At 44.3% G+C, this 27,230-nt stretch overlaps 1 protein-coding gene across 1 annotated transcript in view; it reads right to left on the reverse strand.

Annotated features, from left to right (window-relative positions):
- Positions 1 to 6,483: 6,483 nt before the first annotated feature.
- The window catches only part of KIF3C (kinesin family member 3C), a 178,390-nt gene continuing 157,643 nt past the window's right edge, over positions 6,484 to 27,230 (reverse strand). Inside the window, exons 6-8 of the mRNA XM_030195540.1 lie at positions 27,092 to 27,200; positions 9,967 to 10,142; positions 6,484 to 6,577 (exon numbers count right to left, since the gene is read on the reverse strand). Of these exons, the coding sequence (XP_030051400.1) occupies positions 6,484 to 6,577; positions 9,967 to 10,142; positions 27,092 to 27,200 (379 nt within the window). The remainder of the gene's footprint in view (positions 6,578 to 9,966; positions 10,143 to 27,091; positions 27,201 to 27,230) is intronic.

Raw genomic sequence — 27,230 nt, forward strand, 5'->3', positions numbered from 1 at the left:
CAATATTAGTTTTCACATTTTAGTTGCGGGGTGAGAGGGGAAGGAGGGAAACGGTGGCTCAAAGCTGAAGGTTTGCTTAGGGCACCTCGTTATTTTGCACTGGCTCAGGCTTTCTTCCACAGCACGTTTCCAGAATTCCACATTTATATAGAGGACTGCAACAGAAAGAAGAACCTTGAACAGGCAAGGCTCCTGCAATGATCACTTTCCTCCCCATCCCCAGTCGAATAGGCCACTATGTACAAAATATTTTTCTCAAAGACACAAAATGGGTAAAACTTTTCAGTATATTCTTTTACATCTTTCTATAACTTCTGTTTACAAATGCCAGAAATAATATTTTCATTCAGCTTTCTTCAAAAGACAAGATAAAAGTCAAATCAGTCACTTCAGTGCTAAACCTGCATTAAATACAGTATCACTCTCATACTGTACACATTATAGTTGTCCTAAGACATAAACAGCCCTTAGACAGTATGTGTTGGCACCTACAGCAAAGCTGTTTGAATAGTTTTGGGAAAATGTTATAAACAGTGGTGCTGTGCTTTCATTTACAAGTATTTGCAACAACTGTGCATAAATCACAAGTCAGACATCAAGGTTTCAGATATTATGCCAGAGAGAGGACATTCAAGAAATAGAGAGGAAAGCTCCATAGAAGAGGACCTGCAGGGCTGAGAGAGGTAAAGAGACCTCTGAGGTTCTGCTCTATAAGGACTGCAGAGACCTCTAGTGGTTCTACTAAAATACTGGACTTTGACTTCTAAATATCCCCACAGCTTCTGACCAGTGAAGATATGGTGGGAAGTGATTCTTCTTGAAGGGAAACTGTGGCTGGTATAAAACCCTAGCTTTGTACGAATTTCTTTGTTTTTGGTTCCTGCTCCCAAGCCATTGTTACATACATTAAGAAGAAGAGGCAGTGGTGTACCAAGGGTGGGGCGGTGGGGGCAGTCTGCCCTGGGTGCACGCTGCAAGGGGGTGCAGGGAGCAGCTGTTGGCTCCACTGGTTCCCTGTTACCTCTGACGTTACGTCCTATTTTGGGGCAGGGGGGGAGGGGTTGTGCAGCAGCGATCTGCCCCAGGTGGCAGCTGGCATAGGAATGCCACTGAGAACAGGGTCTCTAGCTAATCCAGCCACTGTAGCTGGAGAAGCAAGGAGTGAAGAGCAGTACGAGAGCTGCTGAGGCTGCAGCACTAGCCTTCAGGTGTAGGCTAGAATGGAGAACTAGCCTACTGCCACTCCTGCAAAGGATGATAAAGGCACAGAAGATCCAGTCCCGAGGAACCAGAAGGGACAAGGAAGAAATCCGTTGGATGCACGGAGAAAAAAGAAACCTACCAAAGAGCTCCCACCTGGAGAAACACTACCACTCAGGGCCTGGTGCTCAAAGCAAACTGGACTTGCAACATTTCATTTAGACTGGTTTTAGCCAGTCTAAATGAAACTTTTTTTTTTGCTACTAAAGCACAGAGGCTTTCTGCCACTCCTTTACACAGAAGCAGTAACTGAAAATCTTATGCTAATGAGGTAGAGGGCACGTGATGAAGCTACAAAGTAGTAAATTTAAAACAAATCGGAGAAAATTTTTCTTCACTGAACATGTAATTAAACTCTGGAATTCGTTGGCAGAGAATGTAGTAAAAACAGTTAGCTTAGCGGGGTTTAAAAAAGTTTTGGATGGCTTCCTAATGGAAAGTCCATAGACCATTATTAAAATGGACTTGGGGAAAATCCACTGCTTATTTCTAGGATAAGCAGCATAAAATGTATTGTACTTTTTTGGGATTTTGACAGGTACTTGTGACCTGGATTGGCCACTTTTAGAAACAGGATGCTGGGCTTGATGGATCTTCAGTCTGTCCCAGTATGGCAATACTTATGTACTTATGTACTATGTACTTATCTGTGGTATTCAGCACTTAACCACCTAAGCAGAAATGGATTAAGATTGGACTGAGATGGGGTCCAATTTATCTGGTTAACGTAGAAGGTTAACTGCATATGTGGTGACTCCGCCCTCAGATTGCCCATGAAATTGCCAGCTGTGGCTTTACGCAATTAGTGCTGATATTCAGTGGCACTAACCAGTTAAGTGCCACTGAATATCAGCAGGTAGTCCTGCTCTAGTGATTTAACCGGCCACAAGCCTCTCCTGGCAGGTTAAATCACTTTGAATATCAACCCTTAAGTGCTGATGATAATTTTGCCTCTGCCTACACCATTGTTATTGTTGAGATGTTACCCCTTTCTGCTTGAGGACTTTAAGTAAACCCAGTTGGTTCAGAACCGAATGGATTGATTTACTCAGTGCCAGAGGAGAATGTAGTGTACAGACTAATAGTGCCAACAGTTCCCAAGTGTATACGAATCCAGTCTCTGACCCACCCACCAACACACCTTAGATATTTTACTAAAGTAACCCACCTAAGACTGGTCTGGGCAAAACAGGGCTACAGAGGTTTCAGAAAAGTGACACAGAAGGACTGAACGGAAAATTCCATACCAAAACCATGAGAAAACAGGAGGGCCAAGGTGGGAGGTACTGCATGATAAAGTCAGTTGGAGCAAAGTAAGGTACTAATTAAGAGTATCAGCAAAAGAGAGGAATAACCCACAAGAACACGTCAGCAGGAATATTCCAAAGGGGAATGAATAGTGGGAATGGCAAAGGACCATAGAATGGAATTGGCAGAGGAAGAGAAAAGGTATGATTCCAGAAAAAAATCCTTAAAGGGGGAAAACAGACTCCACTGGAATAATAAGTTAATGAAAGAGGTCATGCATTTGGGCTGCAAAAACCCAAAGGATTGGTACAGTTTAGGAGGTGAAGAACTGTTGTATATGAAAGAGGAGCGGGACTTGGGTGTGATTGTATGTGATGCATCTTAATGGCCAAACAGGTAGAAAAGGCAATGGCAAAAACTAGAAGGATGCTTGGTTGCAGAGCAAGAGGTATTGCCAATAGGGAAAAGGAGGTGATGATGCCCCTGTATGAGACCTCATTTAGAATATTGTGTACAATGCTGGAGACCGCACCCTCATAATGATATAAACAGGATGGAGTTGGTCCAGAGGACGGCTACTAAAAATGTCAGTGGACTTCCTCATAAAGCATATAGGGATAGAATTAAAGATCTCAATATGTATATTTTGGAAGAAAGGCAGGAGAAGTGAGGTATGATGGAGGTGTTTAAATACCTACATGGCATAAATGCACAGGAGGCGAGTCTCTTTCAATTGAACGGAAACTCTGGAATGAGGGGATAGACGCAGAAGTAACCTGAGGAATACTTCTTCACAGAGAGGGTGATGAATTCATGGAATGGTCTCCTGGTGGAGGCAGTGGAGATGAAAACAATATCTGAATTCAAGAAAGCTTGGGACAAGTACATAGGATCTGTACAAGCTTGGGACAAGTACACAGGGAGTGATAGGGAGAGAAGACAGCATGGATGGGCAACCTGGATAGGCCATGTGGTCTTAATCTGCCTTCATTTTTTCTGTTTCTAGAAGATCCTCTTGAAGGTGAAAGGTAGAGAGGAAGATTTCACAGAATACCAGCGGGTTACATTTTAAATCCTCTGAGTTGAGAAGAAAGAACTACTACTACTACTACTTAACATTTCTAAAGCGCTACTAGGGTTACGCAGCGCTGTACAATTTGACATAGAGGGACAGTCCCTGCTCAAAGAGCTTACAATCTAAAAGACAAGTGAACGGTCAGTCCGATAGGGGCAGTAAAATTGGGGCCATCTGGATTTACTGAACGGTAAGAGTTAGGTGCCAAATGCAGCATTGAAGAGGTGGGTTTTAAGCAAAGACTTGAAGATGGGCAGGGAGGGGGCTTGGCGTAAGGGCTCAGGAAGGTTGTTCCAAGCATAGGGTGAGGAGAGGCAGAATGAGCGGAGCCTGGAGTTGGCGGTGGTGGAGAAGGGTACTGAGAGGAGGGATTTGTCCTGTGAACGGAGGTTTCGGGTGGGAACGTAAGGGGAGATGAGGGTAGAAAGGTAGTGAGGGGCAGCAGACTGAGTGCATTTGTAGGTAAGAAGGAGAAGCTTGACTCCTCTGAGTTGAGAACCTACAGTAAACATGTATGCTCCAGCGAGGAAGAGAAACAGGATGGACATGACAGAGACAGTCACATTCTTAATAGGTATACATAGTGAAGAACAGGCAATCAAGTTTCAGTTCAAAAAAGCATGGTACAAGCACCAAGGATCTCTAAGGGAGAAAAAAGAATTGAAAACTCAATAGTTGGTATAGACGGTCAGAACGGTTAAGCTGTATGATCTTTACCTGCTATCACTATCTATATTTCTCTGGTAATAAGGACTTTATCTGAATTCAGGAAAGGAAGATCTAGAACAAAGGGTTATGATTTGTGGCTGAAAGGGGAAAGACAGATGAATAACAAAGGTGATGGATATGTGGAGCAACCCCTCAATGTAAATGGTGGAGACAAAACCAATACTAGAACTCAAGAAAGTCTTGGCCAAGCACAGAAGTTACTTCTTTTGAGAGATGAGGAAAAAAAAAATCACATACCTTTACCGCAACAGAAAGGGAAAGTAAATAGACAAGGTGGGCATTGCATTCTTCACCTGCTCTCATATCCTGATTAAGAGAAGCAGGGGAAGAAAGATTTCAAGGATCCTGTGGAAACGATGACTGAAGATCCTCTGATATAATAGCACCAAGAGCTGAGCTGAGCAACCTACACTGGAAAAGTTCCCATCTGTGGTCTAGGCATGCAAGTAGATAATGGACGTACATTACTGCATACTAACCACTTCACTACCAGTATCACTAAGGTCCCAACAGCTTCCATTATCAATAACCACTCTTGGATTTACCCCGAGGACATACGATAAAAGCTCTTCAGAAATTATATCTAGTACAGCCTGTTTTCTTATTAAGCACTATTCAGGATGGTAAAATAGCCAGTGGTATGAATGGTAAAGCCTACTTCTTAAAATCTTTCCTTGCCTTATAGACTGTAGTACTGATTAGAACTGCTATAAATGACCAAAGATCCCTTCTACACATGACAAAATCATCCTTTAGATTTTGTTGGGCCTTGGTATAAAGTGGCACAAATATCACAAAGAGGGCAATTTAAAAAGTGATTTATATGAGTCTAAAGCATTTTATCTATGTTACAGTGATTGTTTGTCTGAGAACTGCCCTCCCTCAATGCAACTAAAAGTCTGTGCATTGTTCCACAACATGTGTCCTGGGGAAGAGCGTAGGTCAGGGGAGGAAAAGTACACAATTAGTATTTTCAAATCTTCACATGAATCTTTCCAGCAAAAGCGGGTGCAAGAGATCATGCACACTTTGTCCCTGTGGCAATTTTGAAAAGAAAGTTTTGCCTTGGCATGCATTTGCTTGAAAAACTGGTGCAAAGGCCACAATAAGAACTACATGTAAACTTTTTCTAAGTGCGGATAGTCTAAAAATTGCCCCAGAATATTTGTGCTTGCAATCAAGTTGAACCTTAGACCTCCAAAATCTGCATAGACCTTGTTAGGGGAAGAGGATAACTGTCCTCCCCTTATCTTTCTGTGATCTGCTTTAGCTTTACCACCCGCAATGCTAACAACGTATGCCAGTACTGAGAAATGAGATATTGTTGATAGTAATAATAATATTATTCTGTATGTCACAAAATGACAAGTGCATCTCTTTCTTAACTTCAGGGTCATACCCAAAGCAGAAATCTAATAAATCAAGAGCAGATCCTATCAGACCTGTTTTTCTGTATTTTTCATTTAGAGCAGCCTTAAAACTTGCAGAGGTCAGTTGCTATAGCACAACAGCCAAAAGTAGCTCATACATTAACTCTTTGTTAATGACCTGCCTTTCAGTTGTTGCATAACAATATTTCAGTCATTATTGAAGTTAATACCTTGATGAGCAGATCTGAGAAAAACAGCCTAATTCTTGAACTTATCAACAAAAAGTATTCCTAGTAATGCATGAGAGATCTTTGTTATTCCAGCTCAAAGCAAACCCAGTGAGAGTTTGCTTTTTTCCAATCTTCTAGAAGGCGATTTATTTCACCACTGATGACGACTATCTGTGCTGTACATGCCTTTAAAAAGAGGAAGCCTGGCATCCAGGAACAGCACAGCTGCTTTCTGGTAGCTCTTGCATGATTGACAGCATTTATGGTTACAAAGCAAATTTTGTCTCGACTGGAATAAATTCAAGGAAATGTGCATTTCCTAACCAAAACAAAATTTAGGCCAGAAAAGTCATTTTCTATAGATTGCAATATAAATAAATAAATTATAAATGATAAATAAAGAGGAAAATAAACTGATGAAAATGTCTTAAAAAAACCAAAAAACCTCCAACCCTTCCGCAGCAACAAGCTAGAAGGTGCAACTGGTGGAATTCATTTTGGTGCTGCACATTGTTGGAAGCCGGCAATTCCCAGGGAGGATCTGTTGCGTAACATCTGCTGAAGGTAGACATTATTTATGAGTTGGTGTCAAAGGGGGGTGCTGTGAACTGGAAGCCAAGGAGACATGGGTTGCTGAAGAGGGGAGTGGTCTGGGTTTCTGGCACCTAAGAAACAAAAATATTACGACATGATCAATTCCAACTCTACCATCACCCTTTGTTCAGACTGAAGGACACATGAGCAAGCATTAGACATGTCACACATGCAGGACTGAGGGTCATAGCCAGCCCTTCGATTATAGAGGTACCCAGGGGTGTACTGGAGAAGCCCCCTTCGTGCGCTAGCCACACCTTTGCTGAGGACTCGCCAGTCAAATAAATGCAGTGCCTGAGTCACTCCCCTCATCCTCACGCTGCATCCTGCCTACAGATGTGTGCTGGAACTTCTCACACATGCTCTGAGCATACGCAAAAGTCCCGGTGTTGGCAGCTGAAGGCATGTTGCCAATGACTGCAAGCAGGAAGCAGCGCAAGGAGAAGAGGACAGGCAGCACTGTATTTATTTGGCTGGTGAGCTTTGGCATTCCCACCAGCAAAGGTAAAGGGGTGCTGCGGTTCTGGAGGGGCCCTGAGCTCAAAGGGGGGGGGGGGGGCAAGGCCTCTCTATGGCTATGCCACTGGCCAGACTGAGTATACATCAGTGGTTCTCAAACCTGTCCTGGGGGTCCACCAGCCAGTTGGATTTTCAGGATATCCCTAATGAATATGCATGAGACAGATTTGTATATAATGGAGATGACAGGCATGCAAATCTGTCTCATGCATATTCATTAAATACTCCTCTGAGCTACCTAATCGCAAACTGATTACACTTTTAATTAACTAATATCTCACTGTAATCACTCTTAAGTTTTTTTTACCACAAACCTTTCAGTATTTCTTTATACAAATGTATTTCTTATCATAGTTTTTACACAAACCCAAACATTAAAAATTATTCTAATCCTTATGGTGTGGGGCGGGGGGGAATGGCTTTTTGTTGAGTTCAGTCTATATGCTACATTTTAAAGTACGTAATTTAAAAAAGACATTAGAATTATCATTTAGGCGCTGCATTGCCTAATGTTTGTTGTATGTAAAGTTGTCTGTTTTGTGGTGTATGTCATGATTTCATGTTTGATTTTATTGTGCATGTTTTAATGTATTAACCGAGATTGGATAGCAGAGCCGGTAGTGGGAGGCGGGGCTGGAGGTTGGGAGGCGGGGATAGTGCGGGGCAGACTTATACGGTCTGTGCCAGAGCCAGTGGTGGGAGGCAGGACTGGAGGTTGGGAGGCAGGGATAGCGCTGGGCAGACTTATACGGTCTGTGCCAGAGCCGGTGGTGGGAGGCGGGGATAGTGCTGGGCAGACTTATACGGTCTGTGCCCTGAAGAGCACAGGTACAAATCAAAGTAGGGTATACACAAAAGTAGCACACATGAGTTGTCTTGTTGGGCAGACTGGATGGACCGTGCAGGTCTTTTTCTGCCGTCATCTACTATGTTACTATGTTATACCATCAATTCGTCAATGACATCAAGGCAGTGTACAGTTCAGGCACTGAAAATGGACAAAAACAATAAAAACAAAGACAAAAAAAAAAAAAGACCAAAAACAGAAGGGGAAGGGATTAATGAATAGTACAGCAATAAAATACCATAACAATGTGATTACATATAACTGAAACAAGGGAGGAGAGAAGGGAGAGGAACTGCCAGGTTATAATTGAAGGTTAAACTAAATTACAGCAGAAAAACCTAGTACTTAGAATAAATAAAATAAAATAAAGGGTCAATATTCAACCTGCAGCAGTAAGTGACTTGTAAGCCACTCACAGCTGTGTGCTCACTTAAATATTCAGACTGGTGCGCGGTTAGCTTGTGGATAAAGTTAGGACAGCCTTTCAGCAGTCCTAACTTTATCCACTCACTTAACCAGTGAGCAGACTGAATATTGCCGCTAACCAGTAACAGCTGGGCCTCAGTATTCTCCTCTCTAAGCTGAGCAGGAGACCGCCAACTGCGTTGCTGCCAGTAGGGGGCGATGCTTCAATATTATGTTTTCAACCACTAGGGACAGGCTATCCCTCACTATTGAAAATGTGATAGTGAAACAGCACCCCCCACTGGCAGGACTGTAGGTGGAGGACTCCTGCTCAGCTTAGAGAGAACAGCACTGGGTCCCCCAACGCTCTGCTCCCGGACTGCCTCTAATCTAGCCAGTTATTGCTTCGATGGTCAGAAGGAATATTCAGTGGCACTATCCAGTCGATATTTTATAAAAGGCCATCTATGTGCACATTAAAATTACTTTACAAAATTACTTCCATAATGGAGGAATATCACTGCCATGGGGGTAATTTTATAGAGGCATTTTCATGCACATACGACAGTACACATGCATAAAATGGTGCACAGCAAATCACCCCCCCATATAAAAATAAGTGCAATGATCAGAACCCCCCTCCCATATAAAAGTAAGTACAATGATCAGAATGCATGTACCTTTTTTTGCGATTTGGGTAGCATGTTCAGGGATAGTTTTGGGGCAGAGCATAAGCAGAGTTGCAATTTACCCATGTTCTCGAATTCATGTTAGCTGCAATCTCTGCAGGACTTGTGCTGGCCTTTCATAACGACACATTGGTGCTTAAATGTCCTTTGAAGTCTTCAAATAGGCGCCTTCTTGCCCTCTCAATCTAGGCAACCTGTTATACAATTACCCTCTGCATATCTAGAGGCCAGCAGTGAGCACTCTTCATGTACATCTAGTAGTCACCGTCTAATTGGATGATGACACAGAATATGCACTTTTTTTTAAATCAGTGCTGCAGCCAGCATTTAGAAAGAGATGCTTGCTGCCGCAGCTGAATACTGAACTGACTGATTACCAGTAAGAGTAATTTTATAACAGGACATCTCGATGAACAGGGTGCATAGACTCATATGTTACACCTATATGCCTTTAGAAAATGATCCCAGGGAAAGTAAGCACATGCATTAACATCTGCTCCAAAGCAGAGGTAATTATGCATATGCACGTGCTGGAAAGGATAGGAACATATGGTCTATTTTTTAAAGTATATGTGTATAGGCGTCAGTTCCACCCCTGCTCCCCTAATTTTCCACCCCTAGGCAATTTTATTAAACGCTGTTCTACATACTGAAGTCCCTTATCAAATTATTGCCCTTAAATCTACCCCTTATAACTGTAGCTGTTCCTTCTACTCAGGGCCCAGAAACCTGAAAATGATAGGTCTCCACAATTTTACCAAGAAATGTTCTAGGACACTGCTTCTCAACCCTCTCCTGGAAGCTAGTCAGGTTTTCAGGATCACCACAATGAATATGTATGCAACAGATTTGCATATGGTGGGTCCCTGACATTTTACAAATGTTATATCATGCATCTTCATTGTGGTAATCCTGAAAACCCAACTGGCTCAGTGTGCCTCCAGGAAAGGATTTAGAACCACTGCTCTAGGAAATAAAGTCAGCCTATGAATGCACTGACCAGGATCGAGATTTCCTGACTCTGGCCGCTGCTGGCCGCTCCATCAGGCTGTCCAGGCACATCAGTCTCTCCAGATGAAGGGATCGTGGGTCCTGCTCGGCCTGCTCCCTACAGAAGTCCATTTCAAACACTGTCGGTGGAGTGAGGTCCAATTCCAGAAACAAAATATTTTCAGCCTTCAACAAAACAAAAGAATAAATCATTAATGCATTCATAGCAACATAGCAAATAGCAGCAGATAAAGACCCGAACGGTCCATCCAGTCTGCCTAACAGTCACACTCGTTATTAAGTCATGATTATTCTAACAATGAATGTGATATAAAATACTTGATCATTGTCTCTTTGGCATTTCTTGGACATAGACTGTAGAAGTCTGCCCGGCCCTGTCCTTAGGTCCAACTACTGATGTTGCCATCGAAGTCAACTCCGTCTTCTCATTTGTGGGACACAGACTGTAAAAGTCTGCTTGGCCCTGTCCTCATATTGTAAATTACTGGAGTTTCTGTCGAAGCCCCCTCCAGCCCATCCTAAACTGGTTTCCAATATATGGGACCCAGACCATACAAGCTTGCCCAGCACTTGTCTGAGTTCTTCACAGAGTTGCCATACAACCATTTAAGTTTTGTTTTTTTATATCACGCATTTTCTAATTAGAGATCCTCTGTGTTCATCCCATGCCTTTTTGAATTCAAATTCAATACAGAGCTGCCAAGTTACCCATTCCAGAAGGGGGACTTTTTGGCCAGTCCTGGTTTTAAACTTATATCTCAAAGCAATGTAGTATTTGTAGTCCATGATTCTATCCATTGAAATCAGTGCTACAAATCTAATCAATCCGAAACCCATAAATGCATGGCAATTCATTACTATATGTCAGTGCATTGATAAGTTCAAACTCATAAATGAATGTCAGCTCACTAGAAAGCCCATAACTGAAGGAATAAATGCTTCCTTTCAAGTAACTGATGCAGAAATAACCTTATTCAGTAAAGCAAATATGTTTATTTATTGGTGAACACAGAGAACCTGGTAAGCCAGCTGTAGACTGGGAACAGACAGAAGAATTTCTGCCTCTCTAAGGGGTCCTTCTGCTAAGCTGCACTGGGTGCTAATGTTCCCTTAATACAGCAAAAAAAAAAAAAAAAAGCCAAAAAAAACCTAATCTGGGATGTACTAAAACATCTTATGTTAGTTTGGGCATGTGAGCGTACTAAAGACCCGCTAAATATTTGTTTGTAATTTTTTTTTTTTTGGGGGGGGAGGGTGCTGTGTCGTGGAAGAGAGTGGGCATCCCTGCACTAACCAGTAATGGCATCTACATTACTGCATAGTAACTGGTTAGTTCATGATTAATGCCTCTTAAATAAGTGACGGTAAGTGCTCACATGATAATTTTTTAAAATGGCAGCGAGCTAAGGGTAATATTAGGAATGTAACTCAATAGATCAGATTCACTCTTCAATCAGTTGTGAAACAAAGCATACCATGAATCAAATAACACACTAGTAGACCACTTCTAATGTTTGTGTCAAAATGAGAGGAAAAGCCTCATACTACCGTGGCTCAACTCGATGCTTTGACCGGACTTATTGCATAAGAAAAATGAAACAACGTTAGAGCCCCTCGGTGAAAAAGTAATCCTAGGCTCAAAAACCTCTCAGGATTGCAGCTCTCGAGGGTAAAACGGTGAGGACTCTTAAAGAAGCCTGAGCGAAACGGGTCCGTCGGGAACTCGGGACCTCACTCCGCAAGAGAGTAGCATCGGAATAGCTTATCTAATATAATAAAACGCACCGTGAACGTTCTAATGAGGACAACGTTCTGTGAAGCCCTGAAGCCATATGACGTCACTGAAGCTGTAGGGTTCGTGGATTCGTGGTGTGAAGCCTCCCTTCAAGCCAGCCAGCCAGCCAGCCGTCTCTGCCCCGCCCTCGCGACAAAACAAACAAATCCGGAAGCGAAACGTCAGGGAAGGAGGCGGCGCTCCCGACGTCTAGCCTTCCCTTCGCTGTGTTCCGCCTTGCGGAACACAGCGAAGGGAAAGCTACACGTCGGGAGCGCCGCCTCCTTCCCTGACGCTTCGCTGCCGGAAACGCCACGGAGGTAAATTGAAAAAGAAGAAAAAAAAAACCAAAACGATGCATGGATGCGAAGGGGGGGAGGAGAAGAGGGCGGGCCAGGCTGGGACATGGGATAGAGAGGAGCATGGATGCGAGGGGGGGGGGGGTCATGGAAGGGAGAGAGGGGACTTGCTGGAAAAGGATGAATGGAGGCGGCAGGGGACAGAGGAGCATGGATGGGCATGGATTGCGAGGGCAGGGCTCAGGGAGAGAGGGGAATTGCTGGAAATGGATGAATGGAGGGGGCAGGGGACAGAGGAGCATGGATTGGGAGGGCAGGACTCAGGGAGAGAGGGAAATTGCTGGCTAGGGATGAATAGAGGAGACAGATGGGCATGGATGGATATGGATTGCATGGCAGGCCTCAGGGAGAGAGGGCAATTGCTGGATAGGGATGAATGGAGGGGCCAGGTGACAAAGGAGCATGGATGGGCATGGATTGGAAGGGCAGGACTCAGGGAGAGGGGAAATGCTGGATAGGGATGAATGGAGGGAACAGATGGGCATGGATGGATATGGATTGCAGGGCAGGCCTCAGGCAGAGAGGGAAAATGCTGGATAGGGATGAATGGAGGGGGCAGGTGACAGAGAAACATGGATGGCCATGGATTGGGAGGGCAGGGCTCAGGGAGAGAGGGGAATTGCTGGAAAGGGATGAATGGAGGGGGCAGGGGACAGAGGAGCATGGATGGGCATTGATTGGGAGGGCAGGGCTCAGGGAGAGAGGGGAATTGCTGGAAAAGGATGAATGGAGGGGCCAGGGGACAGATGGCCATGGATTGGGAGGGCACGGCTCACACTCTCTCTCTGATATACAAAGTCTTTCTGACTCTCACTCTCACACACTCTGTCTCACACTGTATCACATTCACTCTCTATGTGCCACACAGTCACTCACACACTCGCTTGGTCTCATACACTCACTCAAACAGAGAATCTGTGTCTCACACACACTCTCTCTCTCGCCCACACACACACACTCTCTCTCACACTGTGTCTCACATACACACTTGCACACACTCTCATTCTCACACACACACTCTCTCACAAACACACTCACACCCAGACTCACTCTCTCTCACACACACTCACACTTTCACTCTGACTCTCAAACAGTCACTCTCACATACACTCTCCCAAACATACACACTCCGAGGAAAACCTTGCTAGCGCCCGTTTCATTTGTGTCAGAAACGGGCCTTTTTTACTAGTACTATATAATTTAGCACTATCTAACACAGCACAGATAAGTGATATATTGTGTTCAGTTCTGGTCGCCTCATCTCAAAAAAGATATAAAGGAATTGGAGAAGGTGCAGAGAAGGGCGACAAAAATGATAAAAGGGGTGGGACGACTATCCTATGAGGAGAGGTTAAGACGGCTAGGACTCTTTAGCCTGGAGAAAAGGCGACTGAGGGGGTGATATGATAGAGGTCTACAAAATAATGAGTGGGGTAGAGCGGACAGATGTGAAGCGTTTGTTTACGCTTTCTAACAATAATAGAACTAGAGGACATAAGATGAAATTAGAATGTGGTAGGTTTAATTGTTTTTCCTTTTTTCCTACCTTCTCGTCGAAAATGCCCCATACCAAAAGGAAGGGGATAGTAAAGAGCCAGACGCCAATGGCTCGAACTTCCTCCCCATTTCAACAAACACTGGACCGGTTCACAACGCCCTTCCCTGTTGTGAAGGCGAGTGACGCCGATTTGGGAGCCGTTGGAGGAGCTCCAGCCCCCTCGGACTTAGAAATATCACTTTCGCCGCCAGATAATCGTCCTCCGCATCCAGCGATTACGGGGCAGGGAGAGGAGGAAGAGCCTGCTACGGAAGTCATTTCAGACCAAACCTCGGTTGGCGCTAACCCTCCCCTGTGTGCTGAGGCAACAACTTTGGAGGGGAATCCTCCGGTGTAGATAAACCTACAGGCGATATGGAGAATGCTGCAGGCTTTAAACCAGACAATAACAAAATCTGCTCGGGATACTTCTCAACTAGTAAGTAAAATTGACTTTCTGACCAACTCTTTAGAAAAAACTAAACAAGAAGCGATGTTACAAACTGAGGTATTTCAGCAGGAAGTAAAATCTTTAAAATCAGTGACTGAATCCTTAGTAACGGATAAAATGGTGATACATAGGAAAATTGAGCAATTTGAAAATTTTAATAGAAGGCTCAATCTCAGAATATTAAATTTTCCTTGGACTCAGGAGTTGAGCCCTACTGAGCTCTTTAAGAAGTACTTAAAAGAAATTCTGCTATACCCGGACTCAGCTATTCCTCCTTTAAATAGAGTATATTATTTACCAAGTCCTCCACTAGCTGAACCGGGAGATAGTGGCAAGAAAAACAATTTGAACAAACCTTCGAACTCTCAAGCACAGTTGGACATTTCATTAATGTTGGAGACATCTATATCTGATATTGAACAACGTAGAACCCTTTTAATATCGTTTGTCTTTGAACAGGATTTGAATGCTGTATTGAAGTTATACTTTAAAAATGCTTTGAAAATGTTTTGTGGTCAAAGAGTGTGGATATATCTGGATGTCTGTAAAACAACTCAAGATAGGAGAAAGAAATTTTTATTGTATAGAGAAGAGACCCAAGCCTTGGGGGCAACATATCTACTGGCTTACCCATGTAAATGTCTGGTTAAATATTTGGGTGTAAAATATACTTTTTTTGAACCGGAACATCTTAAAGCATTCCTGGAGATGAAAAAACTAGCTAATAAACCTGTAGAGTAATTGATATCATTTAAGTATTAAAGTAATAGGGGTAGATAGGCCAGGCCATATATGCATTTTCTTTTTCTTTCTTGTTTAAGATCTCCTATTATCTAAATCACTTCCCCCTCAAGGCAGAGTTGTGGTCTAATTAATTGTATAACTTGCTCTTTCCTTTTATTGAAAGTATTGTAAGCTTAATGTTGTAATTATCTTTGTTTTTGATCAAGTTGTACAATGTTATTGCATGTTTCGTATGTAAAAAATTTAAATGACAAATAAAAAAAAATGTGGTAGGTTTAAAACAAATCGTAGAAGTTTTTCTTTACTCAGCGCGTAGTTAGACTCTGGAACTCATTGCCGGAGAAGGTAGTGACGGCAGCTGGCCTTGCTGAGTTTAAAGGGGGTCTGGACAAATTCCCGAAGGAAAAGTCCATTGATCGTTATTAAATTCTGGGTTTTTGCCAGGTTCTTGGGGCCTGGATTGGCCGCTGTCGGAGACAGACTGCTGGGCTTGATGGACCTTTGGTCTTTTCCCAGCGTGGCAGTGCTTATGCTTATGTACTTATGTGACTTTTTGATTAATTTGAAATATTGCCGATGACCTTTTGTAATTGAATAGGATTTCATGAGAGGTTTTTGAGCCTATGATTACTTTTTCACCGAGGGGCTCTAACGTTTTTTTTCATTTTTCTTACGCAATAAGTCCGGTCAAAGCACCGAATTGAGCCACGGTAGTATGAGGCTTTTCCTCTCATTTTGACACAAACATTAGAAGTGATCTACTAGTGTGTTATTTGATTCATGGTATGCTTTGTTTCACAAAGGAATGGCCATAAATGAAATTAACGGAAAATAGGGAGTTTTTTTTATGGCCACAGCACAAATGGCCTTAGCAAATGGGAAAGACCTGTCTAAAGGCATACTAAGGCCAATTCTTACTACAGCTTTCTAAGAGGACCTCAAATGATCCGTTTAGTTCATTTAAGCTGAGGCATTTATTTATTTATTAGGATTTATGTACTGCCTTTTTAAAGGAATTCACTCAAGGCGGTGTACAGTAAGAATAAATCAAACATGAGCAATAGGCAATTACAGCAGTAAAAATATTTAAACAACAATACAAAGTATGAATACACTTATACAATGCCAACACAATATGTAATAGAACATTTTAATTGACAGTGTAAGGTATAAGCAAAGATGGAACATATAGGGGTATGTTTACTAAGGTGTGTTAGCGTTTTTAATGCGCCTGTAAATGTAAGGCACATTAAACACTAATGCGCATATACCATATAAGTGCGTTAAAAACCATATAAGCGTGCTAAAAATGCTAACGTGCCCATAGCGCCGCTTAGTAGCCATAGGTCATAGATAGGTAAGAGAGTAAGAGGAGTTAGAAAATAAGGTGACTAATTTAAAGAAAGGTGCACATAAGGTAGTACTTTGTTATGGTTCTCTGGTTTACATGGTTACATAAAATCGAGTAACAGTAATACTGTGCTGTATTTTGTAATTGTTCAGCCTCAACACTGTCTGCCTCCTGTAATGCTTCAACCCTGAGAAATTGACAAACAGACCTTTCTAGGTTGTCTTAAGAAGCCAGAACGTTTATTATTGAATAAAATCTCTACGATTGCTACTGCATAAAAGTCACAGGGCCTAAAGCCAGGCAAAATTTTATTATCCTGAAGCAAGGGGCCTAAAATAAATGGGCCTGAGTAGTAGGTGGGTGAGTGAGGTTCTGGGCCTATGGTGTGGCTTTTAGATGCCAAACACAACCAGTTGAGCCCAGGTTGAGAACTAAAGTATTTATTTACACCAACAAAAGATGTGTCTGGTTTATCATGCAGGCTCAAAACAGGGTTACAACAGAGTACTTGATACACACACACTCCAAGCATATTGCTGGTGCTTTGTTTCTTTCAGTCTGTGCCTGTCTGTTCCCTTCTGGGCCCAAGACCATCAAGAGACCAAGCCGGGCCCAGGGCAAACAATCTTGAGGGTGGCCCTATCCCCCAGGTCCCACCTGGCAGTAGCTTACTATCAGTGGTGTGCTGGTAAATTTTTAACAACAGGCTCTCTCCCCCATCCACCTCTGTGCCCCCCATCCACCTCTGCGCGGTGCCCCCCCTCCCACACACACACAAATTGCAAAGCTGGCTATTCCCAGGAAGAGAGTTAGCTGGTAAAGTAATTTTATTATACATTATTGGTACAAAGGATATGCACATGGTTTTGCTTTTTAAACCCAAGGTAAATCCTAAGGGTGGTTGAACAATAAACTGTGTTGTTTCTGACTTTACTTGTTTTGGAGTGCTTTGGGTCCTCCTACTGATCTGTACATGTGCTGTCTGGAATTTTGGAAGAAAGAAATAAGGAAATAAAAATTAAAATTTGGACGTACGCTGTAGAAGTTGTTTTCTTTTGCAATGTGATGTGATGGATGGATGCCTGTTCTGGTGTATGAATGTGATAATATTTGAATAATTACCTATACTAAATGGCTATGGATTTCTGAACATATGGTATCATTAAAGGACAAACTTTTAAATGCTCAGTTGGGTACATATCATATATATGCTAATCTCAAATGTTTCAGACATATCCATCTATTTGTTCCCATGATATAACTGAATTCTATTATTCTGTCATAGTGTATTTTGAAATGTAAGCCTACTTTGCTTGGAATGTGTGATAAATGTTTTTTTTTTTTTTTTAATCCTTTCTCCTCCATCTTTTAAGACACTGCCTACCTGCTGGATAGTGATGGTGGCACAAGGAAAGCAAGTTTGGTCCAGTGAAGACTAACTCAAAATAACCTGGCTGTTCCTTAGCTGGGCCGTAGTAGTATTACCATATTGAAAACACGATCATACCAAGCCACAAAACAACCTTTTGGGTAGATAGTGTTCACAATGAGCTCCTTTTATTACCGACCAGACAGAGATACCGTGTTTCCCCAAAAATAGGACCTACCCCAAAAATAAGACCTACCGGGGTTTTCCTGCAAATTTAAAATATAAGACATCCCCCCAAAAGTAAGACCTACCAAACTTTTTTTTTAAGCAGGGCCGCCGAGAGCCACCCGAGGTCGCGCCCCCCCTCACCCGAGGTCGCCGGGCCCCCCCCCTCCGTCGCTCCTGGAACTAACCTGAAGCTCCTTTCACCTTCGCAAGTTCGGATTGGAGCAGCAGCATGGCAGACCTCTCCTTCCTTCCGTGTCCCGTCCTCGCCTGACGTAACATAACGTCAGGCGAGGGTGGGGCACGGAAGGAAGGAGAGGTCTGCCCTGCTGTTGCTTGCTGCTCCGAATCCAAACTTGCGAAGGTGAACGGAGCTTCAGGTTAGTTCTGGGAGCGATGGAGGGGGGGGGCCAGGTGACCTCGGGTGGGGGGGGGGGAGGCGACCGGGGGGAGCGGGGATCGGGGGATCGGTGGGGCTGGAAGAAGGCAGGAAATGGCAGCTGAGGGCAGATGGGGACGTCTGCAGCTCGCGGGGTGGGGGCAGCAGTTGGGCTAGGTAGGCTTAGCCTCCCCAAGCCTCTTATACCGGGCGCCCATGGAGTTGACTGTGTTTACCGTAAGTTGTTTGATTTAAAATTAAGCTACCTTGCTTCCAACATCACTGACTCCATTTTCTGAGAATGTCAGTTATCTGAATCCCTCACAGCATGTCAAGCCAATAATGTATAGCACAGCATTAACAAACTCAAATCCATTACTGCAAACCAACTCACAAATTCAGGCTGTTAACAAAGGTCATCAGGGTTACCCAGCAGCAGCAGCCAGAAAAACACAGAAAGGACAGGGCTGCCGAGAGAAAAAGCTGGTCCGGGGCAAACATTCCCCTCAGCCCATGCACCGCCTCCCTCCAGGCCCATGTACTGCCCCCCCCCCCCAGGCCTGCTTACTTGTTGTCTTCTCTCCTGCTAGCTCCACTCTGCTGCCGTGTCCAAACAGGAAGTACTTTACACAGGAGGTGGGATGTGGCAGAAAGAAGGACCTGTGTTCGGCAGAGCAGAGTTAACATGATAACTCTGCTCTGTAGCACACAGGAGCAGGAGAGCCATGCTAGTGTCTGGCGGGTGCCAGACTCCCCTTGAAGGTCAGACCCTGGGGAATTTTTGCCCCTCCCCTTCTACCCCTTCTGGGCAGCCCTGAGAAAGGAACCAGCTACCCCTAGCCATGGTGCCCTGCCTAAGGGATCTCACACACTAGGTAAGCATTCAGTTGTGCACACCCACCTCAGGGACAGCTCAAGGCTCTTTATCCTCATGTCCACCATCCCTCCTTCCTTATCCCCCAAGTATCCAACCTCCCCCCTTCCCTACCAACACCTGTCCAGTCTCTCCCCTTTCCTACCCCTCATCAAGGTGTCAAGCCTCTTCCCTATCCGCCCTCCCTAAGGTATCCAACCTCTCCTCCCTTCCTCTCCCTACATCTTTCAAGGAAGCGCAATTTGGTGGGTGGCATCAGCATGGCAGTTAGTGTTTCTAAACAAGATTTAGGGTGGCCTGTACAGTGCCTTGAGCATTCACATATGCTCAAGACCTACTGTGACTCACCTCTCTGAAGTTCAGAGGGGCGACATGCAGCAGACTTTAAGCCACATGAGTGACTGTCACCCTGTGGTGGCTGCACTGAGTCTTGTTTTGAGATGCTGACCACTGTTCCCTCTAAGCTGAGCAGGAGTCTTCTATCTGCATTACTGCCAGTGGGGGATTGGGGGATTCAATATTGTGTTTTCAACTGCTAGGGAGAGGCAGATTCTTTGGAGTCCTGCAGTTTGCCAGTCCCTCACCAGGGGCGTAGCTAGGTGGGGCCATGGGGGCATGAGCCCCCACAGATTTAGTCCTAGCCCCCTCCACTTTCGAGCCCCCAGCCGCCGCCACAAGGTACCTTTGCTGGCGGGGGACCCCAACCCCTGCCAGCCTTACTCTTCTTCAGCACCGGTGTCCGGCGCGTTCGCTCACTTTGCTGATCCGTGCTGTGAGTCCTGATGTCCAGCACGTCGGACTCACAGCACAGATCAACGAAGTGAGCGAAAGAGCCGGAGACCGGCACTGAAAAAGACTAAGGCCAAGATGCACAAAAGTCCTCGTTAGAGCCGTTCCGTACCGAATTCCATAACGAATCGGTACGGAACGGCTATGCACGAAGGATAGGGAATGCAAATGAGCTGTTCGTTGCAGCTCACTTGCGTTCACTAACCCTTCGTTAAAAACGCTGGTAATTGGCCAGTAAAGCATGTGCAGAGCAGTCAAGTGTTATGCTGGCTGCACTGCGCATGCCACAAACATAAAAAAACAAAAAAAGAACCCAAAAACAAACACGTCCTTTATGGACCGCGTTGCCCCCCCCTCCCGAGGTCACCGCTGCTCCCCGCTTCCCCCTGCATAAAAATCAAAACTTTAGCAGCCCCGGCCCCCCTCCTTTCCTCTCTTTCTCCCCAGCTTCGCCTCCCGCCATCCTCCGACCCCGTGCCCCGCCCCTGCCGCCCCCCAAGGTCGTCGCCGCCACTCCCCCCCTCCACCGGGCCCCCCTCCATCTTACCGGGCTCGTGCAGCACCTCTCACCTCTGTGTGAAGGCGCTGCACAGGCAAGAAGAACAGCTGATTGCCTCTTCGCCAGTCTTCGGACATCTCTCCTTTCCTCCTGGGCCCGCCCTCGTCTGACGTAAGTAACCTACGTAGAAGACTGGTGAAGAGGCAATTGACGACCGCAGTGCAGAAAGCGATGGAGCCCAAGCTAGAACATCTCTCGGACCAGTTTAAAAACTTTGAAAGCATTTTGGCAGACGCCAGTAAGCGTACAGGAGAACTAGAGGAGAGAATATCAGCTCTTGAAGACGTGTCTCCCGTGATGGCAGAAGCTGTGAAAGCATTACAAGGTGCAGTACAGAGCTTAACAGAAAAAATCAACGACCTGGAAAACCGATCTCACCAGTCCAACTTACGGATCATAGGCCTACCAGAGTCAGTGAGTGATAAAGTGTTGGCCTCGGTGCTTGAGCGCTGGCTTGCAACGGAGTTTGCGGTGTCAGGACAGGGCCGCTGTGTTTGGAGCGTGCTGTTATGACCCGGTAGTAGTGAGCCCCTGTGCCCCGACTGAGCACGGCTGAGATGGAGAGATGCCATACTCGGTCAGGCAGCCAGACAACCCCTAGCTTCACCTGGGAAGCGACCACCGTTCACCGAGAGTTGAGCTCTCAGCTGCAGGTGGCCACCAAGACTTCTGGAACCAGCGGGGTTGCACAGCCGCTGACCAGGATGGCAGGAAACAGACACAGTCCAGCACCAGAACTCTGAATAGGCAAGAATAGCCAAAAATCAGTCCAGGGTCAAGGCAGGCAGCAAACAAGCAAAATCCAAGAAACTAGCCAAAGTCCGGTACACAGGAAATCAGGAACAGAAGATAGCCGGCGAACAGCACTCCGACAGCAACTCCTCAGAACAATTGAGGCCGAAGCAAAGAAGGCCTGGAGGCAGTGCTTTAAATAGTGAAGCAATCAGAGCAAACCAAACTCAGGTGAATCCAACATGGCAGCCCCCATAGGAGATCCTCCCAAGACCAGATATGGAGTTCCTTCCTGTTCTCGTTTAGACAAGATGGCTGCCCCCTCCTGCGCTAGCCAAGATGGCTGCTGCTCTTGCTCCAAGCCGGATGACGGCTGCCAGATTTAGGAAACTGAAACAGACCCTCCCAAGACTGAACCTTGTCCCTTTTGGACGGAGCTGCGGAATGACTTAGTCGGGAGGAGCGTCGAACAGGTGAGGGACGTAACACGTGCTCACTGCGTGGGAAAACAACAAAATGGCTGGCAATTGCCATGTGCAGTGATAATTAAAGTATACAACTATACTCATAAAACTGAGATCTTGCAGGGTTACCGTTTTCGCCGCACTGCAGCCACCTCCATGAGAAAAACATGCATTTCATGCAGCTATACCCAGCGCTTCTCAAAAGTTCAAGTGCAAGGACAATGGCACTCCTTTGCTACACTGGAGACGGCAAAAGAATTGAACATGCTCAGGCTGGACATTCTTGAAACAGTGGGATTATATGCTGATATGTGATTTGAGTGGGCACAGTAGATAAGTATAATGCTGATGTTCTTACTAGGAATGTATGCGATGTTTAACCTTGGATGGATATGGGACTTCTTGCATTAAGTAGATCCCCATATCTATCTGAGACCAGATGGATATTAACAGAGTATTGTTGTGGAGTATGAGGGAGGGAGAGAGGGGGTAGCAAACTGAGGTTTTGGGTTCACTGTATGCAACGAAGGAAAGGGGAGGAGGGAGTGGGCAGGGTATATCATCTGTACACTGGGGAAAAGGTTTGGGGAGGTATCTTGTAACTTGGAATGCATGCTTCTGGTTCAGTGTGAGAGGGGAGGGGGCCACTGTGTATGCACTGGGAAGACAATGGAGCAGCTCCTGGATGAGGCTGGGCGCCCCGGGCCTTTGGATATGTTTGTTGTCATTTTATAGACCAAGATAATTGTGTATACTGGATAAATCTTTAGCGCACACGACCCACATAGTTTTTTGGAACATGGGGGGGGATTTTGTCCCCAATCAAAAGAGCAAAAATAATAGCAGCCTTGAACAGATGTAAAGCAGATGTGGTGTGCCTGCAAGAAACTAGGCTGTTAGCAGAGGAACACCTAAAGTTGAAATGTCGGTGGGTTGGGGAAGTATATTGTTCCCCTGCAATCAGGCAGAGAGGGGGAGTAGCAATCTTATTACGTAAGTCTTTTGCGTGTTAGGCTAAATTGTTGTTTGAGGGAGGAGAGGGCAGGTATGTGGGACTGCAGCTAAACATGCAGGGCAGAGAGGTCATGTTAGTGGCAGCATATGCTCCAGCGGTCCCGTCTGATACATTCTACCCTCGACTACTCGCCACTTGTCAACAACACTCACAATTGCTCCTGATTGTAGCAGGTGACATGAATCTAGTTTTGGAGCCCCAACTGGATCATTCAGATCCTCCAAGGCCCAAATATTCACCACCTCCATCTGTGCTTGAACATTTTTGCACGGCGCTGGGGATGGTGGATCCATGGCACCTGCTACATCCGGAAGAAAGGGATTACATGCATACTTCCAGAGCGCACCACATGTTATCATGTTTAGATTATATCTTTGTCTCCAGGGAGATATTCAAAGAGGTGGTGTCTGTGGTCATAGGACCAGAGGAGATATCAGATCATACACTGGTGTGGATAGACTTGGAGGCCGCCCAACAATTCCAACAAATGCCCAGCTGGAGATTTCCAGCATATCGATATTCTTTCCAGGAGTTTGTGCAGTACTTGCAGAGCAAACGGCAAGATTTTGCAGACTTTAATCAACAGCATACTGATGACCCTATTCTATTCTGGTCCACAGCTAAGGCGGTCCTTAAGGGAGACATAATAGCGTATGTGGCAGGGCGGAATAAATGATTAACAAGGGGCATAGTAGACTTAGAATGTAAACTACGCGCGCTCAAACGGAAATATATCCGGCACCCTACAAATGCAACATATGAAACTGTGACAGCCACAAGAGTAGCATTACATAGCTTATTGCATGAACGCACAATGAAGTCATTGTTCTATCGCAAATATAAGTTTTACAAACATGGAGAACGCATAGGGTGACTGCTTGTACAAATAATGAAGCATAGTAGAAAATCCCGTTTTATACCTGTGATTTGGGGCCAGAATGGAGTAATTACTATACTATGTTACTATGTTACTATTACACATAAGCATCCAGCCATAGCAGATACATTCTATCAACACTTTAGAGCCTTGTATGCTTCGGGGGAATTTCTGATTGGTAGGTCGATGAGGTCTGTCATGTATCCCGGGGCCTCGTCGTAGATAATTTTATGAACCAGGGTGTAGATTTTGAAAGCAATGCGTTCTTTGATTGGGAGCCAGTGCAATTTTTCTTGGCGGGGTCTGGCGCTTTTGAATTGCGTTTTTCCAAATATAAGCCAGGCTGCCGTGTTTTGAGCAGTCTGAAGTTTCTTTATGAGTTGTTCTTTGCATCCTGCATAAATTCCATTGCAGTAGTCTATATGGCTTAGAACCATTGATTGTATCAGGTTGCGAAATGTTTCCCTTGGGAAGAATGGTTTCACGCGTTTGAGTTTCCACATTGAGTGGAACATTTTCTTTGTTGTAGATTTCACATGGCTCTCTAGTGTAAGGTTGTGGTCGATTGTAACGCCGAGGATTTTCAGGCTGTCTGAGATGGGGAGGGTGTAATCTGGGGTGTTTATATTTGTGGGGTTGTTCACGTTTTATTGGGATGAGAGGATGAGACAGTGTTTTTTTTCTGTATTGAGTTTTAGTTGAAATGCATTTGCCCATGAGTTCATGATGCTCAAGCTGAGCTTAATTTCGTTGGTGATCTCTGTCAGATCATATTTGTAAGGAATGTATATTGTGACATCGTCTGCAAAGATGAAAGGGTTAAGGCCTTGGTCGGATAAGGACTTGGCTAGTGGGGTCATCATTAGGTTGAAAAGGATCGGTGATAGTGGTGATCCTTGAGGTACTCCGCAGTCTGCTTTCCACGGTGATATGTTTGAATTTGATTTCATTTGATGTGTTCTAGTGGTGAGGAAACCCTTGATCCAACTAAGTATATTTCCTCCGATCCCGAAGTAATCTAGGAGTCTTAGTAGTATATTATGGTTTACCATGTCGAATGTACTAGACATGTCGAATTGGAGGAGAAGTATGCTTTTACCTGTTGCTATTTCCTGTTTGAATTTGGCTAGGAGAGTAATTAGTACTGTTTCAGTGCTATGGAGGGAGCGGAATCCTGATTGTGATTCATGTAATATTGAGAATTTGTTTATATAATCAGTAAGTTGTTTGGTTACCATGCTTGGTGGAAAATGAACAGAGCAGATCGTTTAACAGGCAAAAAAAGATGATTTATTAATGGAAAACAAATTGTACAATATGTATACACACAAACAGCCCGACACAGGCCGTGTTTCGCCCAACAGGGCTACTTCAGGGGCTATACGATAGTCCTTCGCTATCAAATGTGAGGACAAATATGAAATGTCCTGCCTATAAATATAAAGAAGATCACTTTAATCTGAAAAAAACAGCTGGATCAGAGATGCCAAAACATGAACTGCTGACTTGAGATCAGTACTACAGTCTCATATCTCTGAAATCCAGCGATTTCAGGGATATGAGACTGTAGTACTGATCTCAAGTCAGCAGTTCATGTTTTGGCATCTCTGATCCAGCTATTTTTTTCAGATTAAAGTGATCTTCTTTATATTTATAGGCAGGACATTTCATATTTGTCCTCACATTTGATAGCGAAGGACTATCGTATAGCCCCTGAAGCAGCCCTGTTGGGCGAAACACGGCCTGTGTCGGGTTGTTTGTGTGTATACATATTGTACAATTTGTTTTCCATTAATAAATCATCTTTTTTTGCCTGTTAAACGATCTGCTCTGTTCATTTTCCACCTTGGAGTTTGCAGACCGTCTGCCTTTGTGCTTTCTTGGTTACCATGTTTCCATCAATTTGATTACCAGTGGGATAGATGCTACTGGGCAGTAGTTCGTGATTTCATTTGTATTTTTCTTGGTATCTTTTGGTATTGGGGTGAGTAGGATGTTGCCATTTTCCTTAGGGAAGAGACCTTGTTGAAGCATGTAGTTTAGGTGAGATGTGAGGTCTGCTATGAAGCGGTCAGGGGCGGATTTTATTAGGTAGCTGGGGCAGGTATTCAATTTACAGTGGGTGTTGGAGAGCCTTTTGATCGCCTGGGTAACTGTTTCGGCGGTGAGGAGAGCGAAGTTTGACCAAGTTCGGTCAGCTGGGTATTCTCCAAGGGTTATTATTATTATTATTTGTTACATTTGTACCCCACATTTTCCCACCTATTTGCAGGTTCAATGTGGCTTACATAGTACCGTAGAGGCGTTTGCCAATTTGGTTGATAGCAGATACAAAGTTATATTGTGGTCAAATGAGGTAGATGTGGATCAGGCGTCCAAGCCATTGATGAAGTTTTCAATATCGGTATTGACCTGAGGTAGAGTGTTGCATAGATTTGCAATTTTTTCATTGAAGTATTTAGCAAGTTTGTCTGCAGATGGAATGTCTGTATTGGTTGTAGTGACCACTGTGATGTCTAGTAGTTTGTTCACGAGTTGGTATAGTTTCTTCGTGTCTTTGTAATCTGGCCCTATTTTAGTTTTATAGTGTGACCTTTTGGTCTGTCTTATTGAGTATTTGTATTTTCTTTGTATTTGTTTCCATGCATTGAGTGTATGTTCATCTTTTATTTTTTTCCATGCTCGTTCGAGTTTCCTGGATTGTGTTTTTAGTGTTTTCTGTTCATCGTTGAACCATGGTATGGAGTTATGCCTACGTGAGGTTCTTGTTCGTAAGGGTGCTATTTCGTCTAGTATTTGGAGTCCGTTTGTGCTGTCCATTCATTATTGTATATCTGTTGCCAGAATGTTTTTGAGTCTATTTGGCCTCTTGTGCTGTAGGTTGTGTGTTCTTGTGTGCGGTTTGAACCCTTCTTCCGCCATTTTAGGGATAGGCTTAGTTTGTAGTGATTGGTCCATGGTGTTTCTGTCCATTTAATATCTGTTATTATTAGGTTCTGGTCTGTTGACAGTTTGTGTGAGATGAGGTTGAGTGTGTGCCTTTTGACATGGGTTGCTTCCATTTGTGGCCATTTGAGATCCCACAAGTGGAGAAATTCCTTACATTCTCATGTGTTGGTAGAATTTGGGTCTTCTAGGTGAAGGTTAATGTCTCCTAATACTAGTATATTGGATATATGCTGATGTCGAAATTTGGGTTTATAGGATGATCTGATAGGGGCATAAGATCTGCATTGATGAAAACGAGATCTGGAGGAATAGTAAGGTAGCTTTTTGTAATTAGATTTATGAAGGTGATGTTTATCAGTTTCTAGAGTATCCAGGGTAGTACAATTCTGCATCACGGGTTGTTCTGCAACCACGGACTAAATAAAACTGAGTAAGGGGTTGTGGTTCTGTACTATATATAATTGGTATTTAGGTGGGCAGATAGGGACATGCACAGGCTTTTAAAGCTTGCATAGCTTGAAGAAGGACCGGATTGGTCACGTCACTGTGACGTCAATTCATCTGTGTGGCTAGAAGATCTTCTTATCCATGGAGAACCTTCCTACTATTCTGTACAACCTTCCCACCCAAGCATAATACATTGAGCTCTCAGCAGCTGTCACTCACCCGGTATCTAGGATGAGATCCCATCACCATGGCAACTCTTGCAAACTGGCTGATTGGTCTCTTGTATCCCACGGCTGAGGAGGGCCTCTTCTTCATCTGGTTGCAGCCACTGCTAAAATAAAAGAGTTCCTTATGTAGC

Source organism: Microcaecilia unicolor, chromosome 3 (genome assembly GCF_901765095.1).
Source record: "Microcaecilia unicolor chromosome 3, aMicUni1.1, whole genome shotgun sequence".
NCBI classification, from domain to species: Eukaryota; Metazoa; Chordata; class Amphibia; order Gymnophiona; family Siphonopidae; genus Microcaecilia; species Microcaecilia unicolor.